The 16,926-nt window shown below is 33.9% G+C and overlaps 1 protein-coding gene across 6 annotated transcripts in view; it reads left to right on the top strand.

The window, feature by feature from the left end:
- CUL2 (cullin 2) overlaps positions 1–16,926 on the top strand; it is a 113,000-nt gene that overhangs the window by 47,853 nt on the left and 48,221 nt on the right. For all 6 annotated transcript variants that reach the window (XM_081300398.1, XM_081300394.1, XM_081300395.1 and 3 more), the window contains one exon: positions 2,311–2,393. In XM_081300398.1, coding sequence (XP_081156524.1) covers positions 2,311–2,393 — 83 coding nt within the window. The remainder of the gene's footprint in view (positions 1–2,310; positions 2,394–16,926) is intronic.

Below are 16,926 nucleotides of genomic sequence, written 5' to 3'. Positions count from 1 at the left end.
GCTTGAGCCACATCCCCAACCCCATCCTGAATTTTTGATATATTTGCAACCTTTGCTTTCAGAAAGGTTTTATATATTTTATGTTTTGCTGTCCCCTGCCATTCATGCTATTTAAAAAGAAAGCAAAGACAAAACTTGTAAGTATTTTTTGTGCTTTTGCTTACTGTAAATGTAGTTACCAATGGATCTGAATAATGTTACCCCAGGGAAAAAGAATAGGCCGGAAACAGCCTATATGTTAGAAACATAGAACAGTCAAGCCAAAAAGCAGTCATTTTTTTAGTAATGTAATACTTACACTCTATGAGAAAAATGTATTGACATTTAAAGGCTTAAACAAGAAAAGAAAACTTGGAAAACTTTTGAAAACCAAAATAGGAGTACACATATGCCTATGACCTTAGGGTAGGGAAGGATTTGTTTCTTTCTTTCTTTTTTTTTTGTACCAGATATTGAACTCAGGGTCACTCGGCCACTGAGCTACATCCCCAGCCCCTTTTTGTATTTTATTTAGAGACAGGATTTCTCTGAGTTGCTAGCACCTCACTTTTGCTGAGGCTGGCTTTGAACTTACAATTTTCCTCTCTCAGCCTCCTGAGCCACTGAAATTACAGGTATGCAGATTGCAGTTTGTGAAACTGTGAAGGGATAAGTTTCTTCCATTTGTAAAGAAATCCTAGGTTTCATTAAAAACAAGACAAACTTTAACAGAATAATGGGAGAAAATAAATGAGGGGACATTTCTCAGGAGAGAAAAATAAGATAGGTAATAAACATAAAAATCTCAGCTTCATTCAAGCAGATGCCAGTTAAAACTGTAAGGAGGTGCTATTTTATGTCCAATAGATTGGCAAAGTTTGAAGCCCTGCAGAAGCAGTTGTCAAGAATTTGGGCTAATGGAAAATAAAATATTTGAATCCTTTAAAAAAAAGAATTTTGGCTAATGGGAATTTTCATCTATTGGTATGTGGGTATAAATGGAAAACCCATTTGGCTTTATTTAGTAAAGTTGTATGTGTATCTAACCCTACAGCCCAGCATTTCTACTTTTAGGTGTATATCAAGAAATCTCTTGCTTAGATGGGTCAGAACATAAATATAAAAATAAGCAACATTGTTCTCAATAGCAGAAAACTGGAATCACAAGCAAAGATCATCAGTAATGCACTGGAAAAAATAAATCATGGTGTATTCAAGTAATAGGATACTATATAGCAGCACCAATGTTCTCGGTATATGTATGTGTTTAAATTTGGATTGGTTTCAATGACAAAATATAGTTTTAAAAAAATCATAAAGAATATACAGTGAATGGCTAAAGTTCTAGCTCAGTGGTAGAGTGCTTGCCTAGCACTTGCGAGACACTAGGATCGATCTTTAGCACCACATTTTAAAAAAAAAAGTAAATAAAGATATTTTGTCCATCTAATTAAAGAATTAAAAAAAAGAATATATAATGATTTTTAAAATAAAGATCAGAAAAGGTCGACTTTAAATTATTAACGCTTATTAGAACTTTAAGCAAAGAAATGATTTAACATAAAATTCAGAATAATAACTTCTGAGTGGAAAGGAAGAGGAAATTTGGGGCAACAATAATGTTTTATTTCTTAAGCTGAGTAGTGAATATAGAGGCTGTTGTATTCTTTAAACCAACTTAAACTTTTTTTTTTTTTTAAGGTGTGAGATATTCAGTAATTGAACAAATATAGCCAACCCCCAAACGAATTTTTTTTTTTTTTTGGTACCTGGTATTGAACCCAGGGGTGCTTAACCTCTAAGCCAAATTCCCAGCCCTTCTTATTTATATTTTCTTTGAGACAGGGTCTTTCTAACATGCTAAGGGCCTTGCTAAGTTGCTGAGGCTGGCTTTGAACTTATGATCCTCTGCTTCAGAATCCCTAGTTGCGGGATTTCAGGCATGTACAATTGTGCCTGGGTCAAATGAAATTATTTTATTTAACTTAAATCCTTTATTTCTGTTATGGTATTGGCTTCTATAGCCTGTCCGTAATACTGAGCATATAACAAGATTTTATAAAAATCAGTTATTTTTGTAAAATCTTCAATTAAAGTTAAAATCTTAATTTTGTACACATACAAGTCTGCTATGATGGTTATTGCCAAGTTGAATCATAAATTTACTTATTTTCCTTTAAATTTTTCATTTCCTTCAGTTTTCATTTAAATTTTGGATTAGTTGCTAATATTTCTTTTTGAAGGCTGGTTTTAATTTTTAAAAAAATCTTGGATAAATGTTAAAAAATTACTAAGTAATGCAGCCTTAATGATTTTTATTTTTCCTGGCAGCTAGCATTGGATATGTGGAGGAAATTGATGGTTGAACCACTTCAGACCATCCTTATCCGAATGTTGCTTCGAGAAATCAAAAAGTGAGTTCTGATATTTAACTTCCTAAGTGTATTAGTCAGGGTTCTCTAGGGGAACAGAATGAAGAAGAAGTATAGTATAAGAAAGGATTTTACTGGGGGGCTGTGTTTGTGGCTCAGCAATAGAGCACTTGCCTAACGCATGCGAGGCCCTGCGTTCAATCCTCAGCACTACATAAAAATATAATAAAGGTATTATGTCCAACTACAACTAAAAAGTGAACATTTTTTTTAAAAGTGGGGGGGATTTATTAGGTTGGCTTATGCAACCAAAAGCTGGATAGTCCATAATGGGCAACTATAGGCTGAGACCTCGAAGAATTAGTAGCTGCTCAGTCCAAGAGACTGAAGCCCCAGAACAAGAGGGATCAATGGTGCTACCCTAGTCCAACACTGAAGGCTTTTGGAAACTCCCTGGAGAATCACTAGCAGAGTCTCCTTTGGAAGAGTGAAGAAGCAAGCATCTGATACCCCTAGATGATCGCAGTAGCAATCAAGAACCTGATTCAAGAAGAATCTAGCTTGCATTTGCTGCTGCTTCCTTGTTCTTCCAACTTTTATTTCATCCAAGCCATCATCCTATTGGCATATGCTTATGGAGGGTCTCCACTTCAGTTGGCTATCCCACATGGCCCAAATCATACCCAGACATACCCAGAAGCCTCTTAATCATTGGCATCCTTTTTTTTTTTTTAAATTGGCACATTATAATAGTGGGATTTGTTATATTCATATGCACACCCAATAAAACCATATAATTTGATTCATTTCATTCCTCAGTCCCTCCCTGTTCCCTCCCTTCCCTATCCCAATTCTCTCTTCTTCTTTTGTATTTAATACTTATTTTTTAGTCGGACACAATATCTTTATTTATTTTTATGTGGTGCTGAAGATCGAACCCAGGGCCTCGCATGTGCTAGGTGAGCGCTCTACCACTGAGCCACAACCCTAGGCCCCAATTATCTTCTTCTATTCCACTGGTCTCCCTTCTATTTTTTTTTTAATTTTTCTAATTAATTTTACATGACAGAAGAATGCATTTTGATATATTATACACAAATGGAGCACAACTTCTCATTCCTCTGGTTGTACATGTGATCATACATATATAGGGTAGTAATGTGTCGCATTCTACCGTCCTTCCCATCTCCACAGCCCCATTCCTCCCCTCACTTCCCTCTGCACAATCCAAAGTTCTTTCATTCTTCCTTACCCCCCACCCCCACCCATGGATCAGCATTCTTTTATCAGAGAAACCATTCGGCCTTTGGTTTTTTGGGATAGGCTTATTTCACTTACCATGATGTTCTCTGGTTCCATTCATTTACTTGCAAATGCCATAATTTCATTTTTCTTTAAGGGTAATATTCCATTGTGTGTATATATGTACCACATTTTCTTTATCCATTCATCTGTTGAAGGTCATCTAGGTTGGTTCCATAGTTTAGCTGTTGTGAATTGAGCTGTATACACATTGATGTGGCTGAGTCACTGTAGTATGTTGATTTTACCTACCAACCAGGGAAAGCCTGGGACCAGATGGACCTTCAGAGAAGAAGTAATACCAATACTCATCAAATTATTCCATGAAATAGAAAAGAAGGGAACCTTTCCAAATTCAGTCTATGAGGCTAATAACATTCTGATACCAAAACCAGATAAAAACACATCAAGGAAAGAAAACTTCAGACTAATATCCCTGATGAACAGAGATGCAAAAATTCTTAATAAAATTCTGTCAAATTGCATACAAAAACATATTAAAAAGATAGTGTACCTTGATCAAGTGGGGCTCATCCCAGGGATGCAAGATTGGTCCAACATACAGAAATCAGTAAATGTAATTGATCACATCAATTGGCTTAAAGACAAGAATCATGTGATCATCTCAATACATGCAGTACAAGCATTTGACAAAATACAACACCTCTTTATGTTCAAAACACTAGAAAAACTAGAGATAGTAGGAACATACCTCAACATTGTAAATGCTTTCTATGGTAAGCCCAAGGCCAACATCATTTTAAATGGAGAAAAGTTAAAAGCATTCTTTCTGAAAACTGAAAGAAGACAGGGATGCCCTCTTTTACCACTTCTATTCAACATAGTCCTTGAAACTCTAGCAAGAACAATCATAGTAAAATAATAAAATAAAAAGGTTACAAATAGGAAAGGAAGAACTCAAGCTATCACTGTTTGCTGAAGACGTGATTCTGTATTTAAAAGACCCAAAAAATTCCACCAGAAAACTTCCAGAACTAATAAATGAATTCAGCTAAGTAGCAGGATATACAATCAACACCCATAAATCAAATGCATTTTTACACATAGCCAGGAATCCATTGCCACCTGTTAATCTGATCAAGTTGACAATTCAAATTAACACTGAGTCCGTTTTATTTTGCTGTTTGGCAAGTTTTTAAAACAATGTACAGTTGCATTACTATTGACTGGGCTTTGACTGTGTCTTATTGTAAATAGCCTTGTTTTACTTTTTTTTTTTTTTTTTTTTTTTTTTTTTTTTAGTTGTCAGTGGACTTTATTTATAAGTGGTGCTGAGAATCAAACCCATTGCCTCACACATGCTAGGCAGGTGCTCTACCACTGAGCCACAACCCCAGACCTTATTTTACTTTTTAATTGCCAATATTTTAAAGTTAAAGAGTTGAAATAGAATTAGTAGCAGGTATGAGACTTTAAAGTGTTAATAGTTTTGTATCTTGAATATGATTGTAGTGACATGAATCTGGACATGATCAAATTGCATAAAACTATATAGACACAAATGATTGTAAAAACTTGCAAAATCGGAATAAGTTCTATAAATTGTATCTTATCAATTTTCTGTTTTTATATTGTATATTGGTTATGTAAGGAGAAAGTTGGGTGAAGGATACACAAGACCCTCTGTTATTTTTGAAACATTATGTGGGTCTATAATCATTTCAAAATTATTTTTTTTGTTTAAATAGTGCACAAAATGGGAATGTTCTTGTTTTCTTCCTTCCTTTTACCTCAGACTTTTCTCCTCTTCAGTAACTAGATAACAGTTTGGTTGAACTTTTATATTTGTCTATTTAAAAATGTACAATGCCATTCATCCCTTTTGGGGGTATCTTTACAGTTCTTGGGAGAATGGTGAAAGCTGTGGATTCTCTCTGCACAAAAATTCTTGGTATGCATATGTTCAAAAATTTTTCATCTTTAAAGAAGGTTTATGGATTCCCAAGGCCAGAATTGTACTTAGTGCTTGGACTTCTCTGGCTTTGAGGGAATCATTTGGCAATTTTTTTTCTTTTCCCTGCTGTGCTAAAGATTGAACCCAGGGCTTTGTACCTGGTAGGCAAGTGCTTTACCACTGAGCTACATCTCCAGCCTCTCATTTGACAAATTATAATCCGAAATAAGTCTCCATAGTTAGTATTTGTTGAATTAAGTTTTATTTATTCTTAAATAGTAATTCAAGAGCAAGACAATCATGACTCTTTTTGTGTTTCTTTATAAGTATGGTTCAGTTTCAGGACTTTTTTCTATTAGTTTTTCTGTCCTGTGCTAGTTCCTCAATGTGTTGTTTATTGTAGCTTAGTATTCTTACTTGATACCTGATAGAGTGAGTTTATCAGCCAGAAGTCCAAAGTGTCCTTATAATATAGTCATATTTTCTAAAGGTGATTATGTCATTATTTAAAAATTTTCTGTAAGATTGGAATTAAACTTCATCTATAAGTTAATTTGGAGAGAATTTGTATTTGGAGTAAAATCAAACAGGATTGTTTTTTTCTATCCATGAGCATACTCTTAACTATTATGCTTTCTTTAATATCTACTAATAGGTTTTCGATAGACATTTCTGTAAGGTTTTACACAGTTGTGTGTGTGATTTTTTTTTTTTCTTCCTCCCTCTCTTGCAGTGCCTGGGAATTAAACCCAGGGCCCTGTGCATGTTAGGCAGGTACTCTACTACTAAGCCACATTCCCATCCTTCTACCTGCATTTTGTTAGATTTTGAGGTACTTGGTATTTTCTGATTAAAAATCACATAACGTATTTGTTTTCTGCTAGTATACAGAAATGCAGCTAACTCTTGTATGTAAGTCTTATATTCAGCCATCTTGTTAAATTCTATTTTTTCTAATAATTTGTGAATAATTTAGGGTTTTCTTTTTTAAATTAAATTTGATTTTTATTGTTTTTAAAATTATATTTGACAGTAGAATTCTTTTTGACATAATTATATAAGCATTGAAAATATCTTGTTCTAATTCAGACCCCAGTACCTCTCCTTTTTCTTCCCTTTTCTTACCGCGTGCTTCCTTCTCTCTTGATCTTTTAGTCATTTATGCATAGTAATTAAAAAAAAATAATTTCTTGTGGATGGTTAGATTCAATGCCATATACTTATATGTACATAGGAAATTTAAGCTATCATAATATAGCCAATGAGAGTTTTATTTTCTCCCTCCGTGTGTGTTTGCCTTACTACATTGGCTAGGACCTCCAAAGTAGTGTTAAGAGAAATAATAACTTTTTGCATCTTTGTCTCATTCTTGATTTTAAAGCTTACATGTGTATCACTATATATTTAAGATGATGCATCCTTTAGTTTTTGATAGCTATTCTTTATCTGAATAATGAAATTAATTTGAATTTGTGTTGAATTTTATTTTATTTTTAAAAATTATTATTATTTTTTTTTGTGTGGTGCTGGGGACTGAACCCAGGGCTGTCTGCATGTGAGGCAGGGACTCTATCAACTGAGCTACATCCCCAGCCCTGTGTTGAATTTTATAAAAATGACTTTTTTCTTATATTGAGTGATCATATGGTGGTTTTCTTTTTCTATTAGTTTGCTGATTTAGTGAATTTTTTTTATGGGTTTCCTAATATTAATGGATTTTCTAATGTTGTCTAATATTAAAGTATCCTTTTATAAATAAAATAAAACCTGGTTGGTCATTGCCTGTTATAGTTTTTATACATTGTTGCATTTAATTTGCTAATATTTTATTTAGAATATTGCATCCATATCTATGAGTGGAATATGCCAGCAATTATTCTTTCTTGTAATGTCTTGGGGTATGGTATCAGGTTTATCCTTGCAGGTATTCTATTTCTTTTATTTATTGTATTTTGTTTAATTTAATTGATTTATTTATTTTGCAGTACTAGGGATTGAACCAGGGGCTCTCTACCACTGAGCTACATTATCAGCCTTTTTTATTTTTTATTTTGAGACAGAGTCTTACTAAGTTGCTAGGCTGGCCTCAAACTATGAGTCATCCTGCCTCAGCCTCCTGAGTTACTGGGATTGTAGATGTGTTAGATGTGTACCACCATGCTTGGCCCTTTTTTTTCCTTTTTAATAGAAAAACTTATATAAAATTGATATTATCAATTTCTTAATTATGCAGCAAAACTACTGCAAAACCATTGTGCCTAGGGTTTTTTTGTTTTTATGACATTTTTTAACAATGCCCCATTTTTTTCCAAGTCTTAATAGTGGTCAAACTTGTATTTCTTCTTAAAATCAGTTATGAAAAACTTCTTTCAAAATTGTTGGAAAGTAGTTGTTGACAGTATTCGCTATTAAAATTTTTTAATTTAGATACTGAAGTGTTACAATGCTAGTGTAGAGGATTTTGTATTTCCTGCACCAAACTTCCCATGACATTACAATCCATAGTATGTGTTTATAAACATTGGTTATAATATTGTTAACTAAAAACTTTTATTTTAATTTCCCTAGTTTTTCTGCTGATATCCCTCATTGTATACCAGGATTTAATCCATATCACAACATCACATTTAGTGAATGTCCCTTTGATCTCCTCTAGTCTGTATTCTTACACATCTCTTGTGACCTTTACACTTTGGAGGGTAGGAGTATTGAAACTAGAATTGCTCTACCACTCAACTACATCCCCGGCCCTTTTTATTTTTTGACACAGGGTCTTGCTAAGTTGCTGAGGCTGGCCTTGAACTTAAATCCTCCTGCCTCAGGCTTCCAAATTGCTACAGTTACTGGCTTCTATCAATGTGCCAGGCTTGACCTTGACACTTTTAAAGAATAGGTATTTGTGGGGCTGTAGATGTGGCTCAGTGGCTGAGTGCTTGCCTAGCACTTGTGAGACACTGGGTTCCATCCTTAGCACCACATACAAAAAAGTAAGCAAATAAAATAAAGGCGTGCTGTCCATCTATAATTACCAAAAAAAAATAAAAAAATAGCTATTTGTATAAACTCCTGAATTTTGTCTGATGTCTGATGTTTTTTGCAAGATTAGACTGAGATTATGGATTGGGGAAAGTACTATAAGGAAATATGTCTTTATCACATCATATTAAGTAGATGATAGCAACATGACTTTTTATTGGTGAAAACTTTGATGACTTGGTTAATGCATTCCTTTTTCTTCTTCACTTGTTTTAATCTCTTCATAGTATTATTTATTCATATCTTTTTTGATCACCTTTACTGGATGGTTGTATATTCTGTTGTGATATCCCTGCAAAAAACTAACTTTGGTCTTAATTGATCTTCTCTGTTTTCTTTTTCATTACTTTGCTCTTATTTTTCTTTTTTTCCCTCTTTTTTTGGAGACAGATGATTTTTAGATTCTGCTGAAACAAGTGTAGAATCCTTGGGGAAGTCAGTTTTACAAACTTTAACCAGGGCTGGGGATGTGGCTCAAGTGGTAGCGCGCTCGCCTGGCATGCGTGTGGCCTGGGTTCGATCCTCAGCACCACATACAAACAAAGATGTTGTGTCCGCCAAAAATTAAAAAATAAATATTAAAAAATTTCTCTCTCTCTCTCTCTCTCTCTCTCTCTCTCTCTCTTCCTCTTTAAAAAAAAAAACTTTAACCAAATTATTTGTCACTATAATCTGAAATTTTCTTTCACAGAATTGAGGGACTGTTATGCAATAAAGGCCTCAAAAATGGAGGTTGAGGCAGTTTTTGTCAGCAGGACCACACCTATTCCTCCCTCCCCCCCTTTTTTGGGTAGTGCCAGTCCCCACTCATGTCAATGAGTAGAATTCCTGATATTAAAAATATTCCTGATATTAAAAAGTTATTTTTGTAGCTGATACTCTCAGTTAAAGGAATTAAAGAAGTTAATGTAGTTAGCAGTATACAGAGTTGAATGTTAGATCTCAGTAATGACTTTTAACTTCTACGAATAACATAAGAAAAATTTATTGAATTTAACTCTGCTTATATTTTCCTACTCTAATAAAATTTGTTAAAGTAGAGTAATTTGAAATAAGAAGGTAAAATAAAGTTAAAATTGGTATTTTTTTCATTTCCAAAATGGAAAGATTGTGACTTAAAGAATAACTTTATACATTTTTGTGATTTGACTGCTAAATATTTTTCATTTGATGCCAAAAGGATCTTATTCCTTTGTCTAGAAAATTCAGTTATTGCATGAGAGTGTTAATACTTGATGATGAAGTTATTTACCATAGTGCCCAAAGGTTAATAAGTGTTCAGGAAAATTATCTATGCCCAAGTACAAACTTTTTAAATACTTTCATCAAGGTAACCAGCTTGTATAAGAGTTATTAGATTCTTGTATAAAGTCTGTCAGCTCTACTTAACCTTTGTCACTTGATAATGAATTTAACTCACTTAGATCAGTAATAACTTCAAATCTACAATGTGTTCATCAGGTTGAAATTACCTTTTGGTAGGATTGAGGCTTTTTGCTCTTTTCTTTTATTTTTTAATCCTTAGGAATTATGCTGTTTTACTTTCATAAGTATGGTAAAATCACTGGACATGCAGAAAAATTCTCAGCTAACATGATTTGACTCCATTCCACACCTCTTTTTTTTTAAAAACAACCTTCTCTGAATCATTTGAGTGAACAATAGCTAGATTATAAATTCATAGATTTTAATTTTCTTAAAAATGTTATATTGCCTACATAAATGACTTCATTGAATTAATTGTAAAATAATGAAGGTTGAATCAGCTGAGTTCTCTTTCAATCCTCAGTTACTATTTTTTAGTGTATAGTTTTATATGAGATTAATTTACTTTGTATAAAGAAGCAAGTACAAATAGGGTGAGGAAAACATAGTATGTAAGAGATATTTTTTGACAAGAGCTGGGTAAGTTCCCTAGAGCACTAGGAAAAAATCAAAAATGAGAGGAAGTGGAGACAAGGTTTTATGGTAAAGAGTTCAGGGTAGAGACCAATGATATGCCAGCAATCTTTAACAGCTAGATCTGATTTTATTCCTGCTTAGATGGGTCTTAGTGCTAAAATTATTTAATGTAATGTGGAACAACGAATCTTATCATTATGCATTATTTATAATGTACCAATAAAATAATTAAAAAGTAAAATTATGTAATGTAGTCTGAGAAGTTATTTTCATGATGGCCAAGAATTGTTAGAAGAAAGGTTATGTATTTGTCCTAGTTCTTAAATACATAGCAATATTGTTTTTATGTAGTTAGCTTTGATTAAATACTATAGCTTTAAAATTGTATTCTAGCAGTTATATATGTTTGTCTAGCCCTATGATTCAACTACTTGTCCATTAGCCAAAATGGTTTGCTTCTACCACACGAGTGGTTATCTTTAACTAACAAATAGCTTTTTTGATTTGGTTTAGGTAATCTCCACCTTAGTTCATTTTTAATTATTTTTTTATCTTACCAAACTAATGTACTTTCTTCTTATTTTAACTACTGGTTGCTACCCTCAGAAAGAGAGATGTTTACTTTGTACTATAATTTTGATTATGTGGTGGTATATTTTATGCCACATCACCATCTTCATCTTCTGTGGATTTGTTGACTATAATTACACATAAAATTGTCCTTTATTTTCTTATTGTATGAGAAGTATATAGATCATAAAAGACATACATATATCTTTAATATTAAAATACTATAATAACAAAGGTGTATGTGTGTATGTATACATATGTATATGTAATGTGGTCTAAGGAGTTATCATGATGGCCAAGAGTTGTTAAAAGAAAGGTCATGTATATGTCCTAGTTCTTAAATACAAATAATTTGGTTTAGATCATCCCCACCTCAGTTAATTTTATAATTATTTTTTATCTTACTAATGTACTTTCTTTTCTTCCGACTACATGTAGTCTTAGACTCATCAGTGAATACATTAATTTGGTTGCTACCTTCATTGCATACACACACACACACACACACACACACACACACATACACCAGATTATGTGCTCAACCTTCTCTGAAGATTCCTGAAAAATGAGGGTCACCTCAAACTTGAAAGAAGAAAGTTACCTATCAGGACAGTGAAGGATTTTTTGGTTTGTTTTTAATGTAAAATCACAATGTTCTACTAAATCAGAATTCTTAAAGATCATGAATACTGAAATAATCAGTGAAATGTAATTAGGAGTTTTGTGGCTTTTGGAAGAAGTTGTCCTTGGGTGGAATGAGATCTGCAGGGAAGATGAGAAGAAGATCTAAAAGAATGCAGACAAAGAACAAGGTGGGGGGCTGGGGATGTGGCTCAAGCGGTAGCGCGCTCGCCTGGTATGCGTGCGGCCCGGGTTCGATCCTCAGCACCACATACAAACAAAGATGTTGTGTCCGCCGAGAACTAAAAAATAAATATTAAAAAAAAAAATTCTCTCTCTCTCTCTCTCTCTCCTCTCTCACTCTCTCTTAAAAAAAAAAAAAAAAAAAAGAACAAGGTGGTAGCATAGTGTGATAGACGGAGAAAAGGATGAGCTCCTGGCCTGAGGAGCTGTCTCTTTTAAGGTACAAACTGGTCCAGACTCTTTTGCTCAGTTGTATTTTGAAAAGATAGTTTCCCTTGTAGGATATAAATACTATAGCAGTCACCTCATATTTCATGCAGTTTGAAAAAATTGTTTCAGTGAGGTACTAGATGTAAAAGTGGAATATAGGTTGTAGAAGTTTTTTGTTTAAGAGAGCCTGTGACACACTGTTAGTTTAATTTTGTTTTTTAATGTATCTTTACAAACTGCACAAAAAATTTAATCCTAAACTGGAGAATGCTCTTACTATATAGATGAAAGACAGAAAAATCAAGTATAATTATTTATAGTTCTTTATTTTATTTTAACCACATAATCTGCATATTTTCACTGTGCTTATTTCAATAGGAAAGAAAAAAGTAATTGTATTCATATATTAACGTACCTATATTTTAGAAGAATATAGTAGAATCATCAACTAGGACAGTCAGTACCAAACAACTGAAAAGTTGTTTATAATATTAAAATACTGTAATTTCCTCAACCTGATTTAGATTATCAGTATTTAAATATCTTTAGTGATACATAAAAACATAAGCATAACTAAATCAATACGTAGTAGCATAAATTATAGCACTTAGTGATGTAAATGTTTTGCAAGACCTTTTACTCTTACTATAAAATTAAAATAACATGAATTTGTATGGTAATATGTTACATATAAAATTATAAAAATAGAAGAAAGTAGATTTTAAAAGTAGAAGCAAAAGGAATCACTTAGAATTGCCTAAGGATATTATTGAAAACACTAATTGTGTTATGCTAATTGGATTCAAACTAGCTTTTCTTTCTCCCAGTATTCTGTAGTTCACTTTCTAGTGTTTAACAAAAATTAAAGTTAAGATGAAATTCATTCTTCCTCTTTGAATTTGGAGCTGTATAACATAGGATACTGTGACTGATTGTATTTTCTCTGACATGCATATGTTTGGTATTCTGTTTCTTGATCATTAAGACATTAGAGATTTCATTGAAGAAAAATATAATCTAAGTTAATATAAAATCTGCTGGGTGTGGTGGTGCAAGCCTGTAATCCCAGTGGCTCCATAGGCTGAGATAGGAGGATCTCAAGCTCTAAGCTGGCCTCAGCAAAAGCGAGGTGCTAAGCACCTCAGTGAGACTCTGTCTCTAAATAAAATACAAAATAGGGCTAGGGGTGTGGCTCAGTGGTTGAGTGCCCCTGAGTTCAATCCCCAGTACTCCTCTCCCCTCCCAAAAAATCTAGGGATTTTTATTCTTTTCCATCTTTTGATTTCTGAACTGTGTTTTAAAATTTTCTGCCTATTGTATGTATTGATTTTCTTCCTTATATTTATAAGTTAGTTATTTATGTTTTGAGCCTCTGTTAGTTGAATGAATATGAAGGTGATTATTTTCATATTTAACTATTTTTATTGTTACCTAGTAACTTCCAGTATTTATCTTGTGCTCTTTTTCCTTAGTCTGTTAGATACAAATCTTGTTATACCAGTTTTCCTTTGGACTTTTTTTTTTTTTTTAGTTGTTGACAGACCTTTATTTTACTCATTTATTTATATGCAGTGCTGAGAATCAAACCCAGTGCCTCACATATGCAAAGCAAGTGCTCTACCACTGAGCCACAACCCCAGCCCCTCCTTTGGACTTTTGAGGGTGTTTTGTTTGTATGTTTGTGTGTGTTATTTAAACTTTTTCTTACTTATAGTTATTTATCTATTTATTTATTTATTTATTTATTTTTTATTGGATGTTCACAACTTTACAAAGCTCATGACAAATCATATTTCATAAATTAGAATCAATTGGGTTATGAACTCCCATTTTTTCCCAAATACAGATTGCAGAATCACATCGGTTACACATCACATTTTTACATACTGCCATATTAGTGACTGTTGTATTCTGCTACTTTTCCTATCCTCTACTATCCCCCCTCCCCTCCCCTCCCATCTTCTCTCTCTACCCCATCTACTGTAATTCATTTCCCTCCATGTTTGTTATCCCATTCCCCTCGTAAACTCTTAAATGTAATTTTGTATAACAATGAGGGTCTCCCTCCATTTCCATGTGATTTCCCTTTTTTTCTCCCTTTCCCTCCTGCCTCATGTCTCTGTTTAATGCTAATCTTTTCTTCCTGCTCATCCTCCCTGTTCTGTTCTTAGTTGTTCTCATTATATCAAGGAAGACATTTGGTATTTGCTTTTTAGGGATTGGCTAGCTTCACTAAGCATAATATGCTCTAGTGCCATCCATTTCCCTGCAAATTCCGTGATTTTGTCATTTTTTATTGCTGCATAGTACTTCATGGTGTATAAATGCCACATTTTTTTTATCCATTCATCTATTGAAGGGCATCTGGGTTGATTCCACAGTCTAGCAATTGTGTATTGTGCTGCTATGAACATCGATGTGGCAGTATCCCTGTAGTGTGCTCTTTTAAGGTCTTCAGGAAATAGTCCGAGTAGGGCAATAGCTGGGTCAAATGGTGGTTCCATTCCCAGCTTTCCCAGGAATCTCCATACTGCTTTCCAGATTGGCCGCACCCGTTTGCAGTCCCACCAGCAGTGTACAAGAGTACCCTTTTCCTCACATCCTCGCCAGCACTTGTTGTTGTTTGACTTCATCATGGCTGCCAATCTTACTGGGGTGAGGTGGTATCTTAGGGTGGTTTTGATTTGCATTTCCTTGACTGCTAGAGATGGTGAGCATTTTTTCATGTACTTGTTGATTGATTGTATGTCCTCCTCTGAGAAGTGTCTGTTCAGGTCCTTGGCCCATTTGTTAATTGGGTTATTTGTTTTCTTATTGTCTAATTTTTTGAGTTCTTTGTATACTCTGGATATTAGGGCTCTATCTGAAGTGTGAGGAGTAAAAATTTGTTCCCAGGATGTAGGCTCCCTATTTACCTCTCTTATTGTTTCTCTTGCTGAGAAAAAACTTTTCAGTTTAAGAAAGTCCCATTTTTGATTCTTGTTATTAACTCTTGTGCTATGGGTGTCCTATTAAGGAATTTTGAGCCCGTCCCCACAATCTGTAGATCGGAGCCAACTTTTTCTTCTATCAGACGGAGAGTCTCTGATTTGATATCTAGCTCCTTTATCCACTTTGAGTTGACTTTTGTGTATGGCGAGAGGAGGGGATTCAGTTTCATTTTGTTGCATACGGATTTCCAGTTTTCCCAACACCATTTGTTGAAGATGCTATCCTTTCTCCATTGCATGTTTTTAGCTCCTTTATCAAATATAAGATAGTTGTAGCTTTGTGGTTTAGTCTCTGTGTCCTCTATTCTGTACCATTGGTCCACCCGCCTGTTCTGGTACCAGTACCATGCTGTTTTTATTACTATTGCTCTGTAATATAGTTTGAAATCTGGTATCGCTATACCACCTGATTCACACTTCCTGCTTAGAATTGTTTTTGCTATTCTGGGTCTTTTATTTTTCCATATGAATTTCATGATTGCTTTATCTATTTCTACAAGAAATGCCATTGGGATTTTGATTGGCATTGCATTGAACCTATAGAGAACTTTTGGTAATATCGCCATTTTGATGATGTTAGTTCTGCCTATCCATGAACAAGGTATATTTTTCCATCTTCTAAGCTCCTCTTCAATTTCTTTCTTTAGGGATCTGTAGTTTTCATTGTATAGGTCTTTCACCTCTTTTGTTAGGTTGATTCCCAAGTATTTTATTTTTTTTGAGGTTATTGTGAATGGAGTGTTTTTCCTCATTTCCGTTTCAGAAGTTTTGTCACTGATATACAGAAATGCCTTTGATTTATGTGTGTTGATTTTATATCCTGCCACTTTGCTGAATTCATTTATTAGTTCTAGTAGTTTTTTTGTAGACCGTTTTGGGTCTTCTAGGTATAGAATCATGTCATCCGCAAATAGTGATAATTTAAGTTCTTCTTTTCCTATTTTTATGCCTTTAATTTCTTTCGTCTGTCTAATTGCTCTGGCCAGTGTTTCTAGAACTATATTGAATAGAAGTGGTGATAGGGGGCATCCCTGTCTTGTTCCAGATTTTAGAGGGAATGCCTTCAATTTTTCTCCATTCAGAATGATGCTAGCCTGAGGCTTAGCATAGATAGCATTTACAATGTCGAGGTAAGTTCCTGTTATCCCTATTTTTTCTAATGTTTTGAACATAAAGGGATGCTGTACTTTGTCAAATGCTTTTTCTGTGTCTATCGAGATGATCATATGGTTCTTATCTTTAAGCCTATTGATGTGGTGGATAACATTTATTGATTTCCGTATATTGAACCATCCTTGCATCCCAGGGATGAATCCAACTTGATCATGGTGCACAATTTTTTTGATATGTCTTTGTATCCGATTTGCCAGAATTTTATTGAGGATTTTTGCATCTAGGTTCATTAGAGATATTGGTCTGTAGTTTTCTTTCTTTGAGGTGTCTTTGTCTGGTTTCGGAATCAGGGTGATGTTGGCCTCATAGAATGAATTTGGAAGAGCTCCCTCTTTTTCTATTTCCTGAAATAACTTGAAAAGTATTGGTATTAATTCTTCTTTAAAGGTTTTGTAGAACTCCGCTGTATACCCATCCGGTCCTGGGCTTTTCTTGGTTGGAAGTTTTTTGATTGCTTCTTGTATTTCATCTATCGATATTGGTCTGTTTAAGTTGTGAGTTTCCTCCTGACTCAGTCTGGGCAAATCATATGACTTAAGGAATTTATCGATGTCTTCACTTTCTTCTATCTTATTGGAATATAGGTTTTCAAAATAATTTCCAATTGTTTTCT

This window comes from Spermophilus citellus (assembly GCF_964194105.1).
Source record: "Spermophilus citellus genome assembly, chromosome: 6".
Classification (NCBI taxonomy): domain Eukaryota; kingdom Metazoa; phylum Chordata; class Mammalia; order Rodentia; family Sciuridae; genus Spermophilus; species Spermophilus citellus.
The sequence above is the reverse complement of the archived record's forward strand: the minus strand, read 5'-3'. Positions and strand labels throughout refer to the sequence as shown.